The 1,737-nt window shown below is 61.3% G+C and overlaps 1 protein-coding gene across 1 annotated transcript in view; it reads left to right on the top strand.

Annotated features, from left to right (window-relative positions):
• The first annotated feature begins 452 nt into the window (after positions 1-452).
• HIPK4 (homeodomain interacting protein kinase 4) overlaps positions 453-1,737 on the top strand; it is a 2,072-nt gene continuing 787 nt past the window's right edge. The window contains exon 1 of the mRNA XM_009578874.1: positions 453-1,732. Coding sequence (XP_009577169.1) covers positions 453-1,732 — 1,280 coding nt within the window. The remainder of the gene's footprint in view (positions 1,733-1,737) is intronic.

Below are 1,737 nucleotides of genomic sequence, written 5' to 3'. Positions count from 1 at the left end.
CAGGGGGCTGGGATGGGTTTTGGGGGACTGGGAATGAGTTTCAGAGGATCAGGAATGGGTTTTGGGGAGCTGGGGCTGAGTTTTGGGGAGCTGGGATGGGTTTTGGGGGGACCAGGGATGTGTTTTGGGGTTTGGGGATGGATCTGAGGGGACCAGGGCTGGGTTTTGGGGTTTGGGGATGGATCTGAGGGGACCAGGGCTGGGTTTTGGAGTTTGGGGATGGATCTGGGGGGACCAGGGCTGGGTTTTGGGGGGTTCCTCCACCTGGGCTGCAGTCCCTTGCGCAGGGGAGCAGTTGCTTCTGGGGATGACGTCAGCAACAGAAGGTGTCGTCGCGGCAATGCCGGAACCAGCAGCACTGTTGGGGTCCAGCTTGGGGTGTTTGGGTGTCCCGAGCCCCTGTTGGGTGCTGAGTGGGGGGTCCCAAGGCCCTGGCGAGGAACCAACCCACCATGGGGACGCTGGTGGTGGGTGCTGAGCGCTATGACATGATGGCCACGATGGGGAAGGGGACCTTCGGGGAGGTGACCCAGGGCTGGCGGAGGAGCACAGGGGAGATGGTAGCTATCAAGATCCTGAAGAATGAAGGCCACCATGGCCGGGTGGCGAAGAATGAGCTGAGGCTGCTGCAGGCCTTGCGGGAGGTGGATACAGAGGAGTCACACGTTGTCCGTTTCCTCGAGTCCTTCGGTGATGGTGCCTGTACCTACCTGGTCTTCGAGCTGCTGGAGCAAAACCTCTTTGACTTCCAAAAGCAGAACAACTTCTTGCCGTTGCCCGTCCGGCACATCCGTACCATCACGGTGCAGGTGCTGGCGGCATTGGTCAAGCTGAAGGAGCTCTCCATCATCCACGCCGACCTCAAGCCAGAGAACATCATGCTGGTGGACCACGCGCGCTATCCGTTCCGCGTCAAGCTCATCGACTTCGGCTCGGCCAGCATCTTCACTGAGGTCCGCCACGTCAAGGAACCATACATCCAATCCCGCTTCTACCGGGCACCGGAGATCTTGTTGGGGTTGCCCTTCTGCGAGAAGGTGGACGTCTGGTCTTTGGGTTGCGTGGTGGCCGAGCTTCACTTGGGCTGGCCGCTCTACCCTGGTGCCAACGAGTACGACCAGGTCCGCTACATCTGCTCCACCTTGGGGCTACCACGGGGCGAGCTGCTCTGCGCTGCCCGGAAGACATGGTCCTTCTTCCGACGGGTGCCACATCCCACTGGTTCCTGGCAGCTCAAACCACCAGGCGAGGAGATGGCGAAGCCAACAGAGAGGAGGAAGTATGTCTTCTCCTCGCTGGATCAGTTGGCAGCGGTGAACGTCTGCCCGGTGACTTACCCCAGCTGGGAGGCTCTGGCCGAGCGCTGTGACCTGCGCGGGATGGTGGAGCTGGTCAAGAGGATGCTCACCTGGGACTCGCACGAGAGGATCGTGCCCAGCGCCGCCCTCAAGCATCCCTTCATCTCCTTGCAGCAGCTGAAGTCCAGCTTTGAGGCCACCCGGTACTACCAGCTCTGCCAGGAGGACTTGAGGGCATCCTGTAAGGATGCCGGCACGGCTGAGGTCTTCCCTGGCATGGAGAAAGGTGCCTTCATCCCCACCGGCCGGTGCAGCGTCCAGAAGGCCACTGCCCAGATGGATGGGCTTAGCCTGGTTGAGCCGGTTGGGGACATCGGTGACAAGAGCCAGCAGGACATCTGCCAAGCCCCCATCCCCACCCACTACGGCACACAGCACC

Source organism: Fulmarus glacialis, unplaced genomic scaffold, assembly GCF_000690835.1.
Source record: "Fulmarus glacialis isolate BGI_N327 unplaced genomic scaffold, ASM69083v1 scaffold21335, whole genome shotgun sequence".
Lineage (NCBI taxonomy): Eukaryota > Metazoa > Chordata > Aves > Procellariiformes > Procellariidae > Fulmarus > Fulmarus glacialis.
This window is presented reverse-complemented; position numbering and strand designations above follow the sequence as displayed.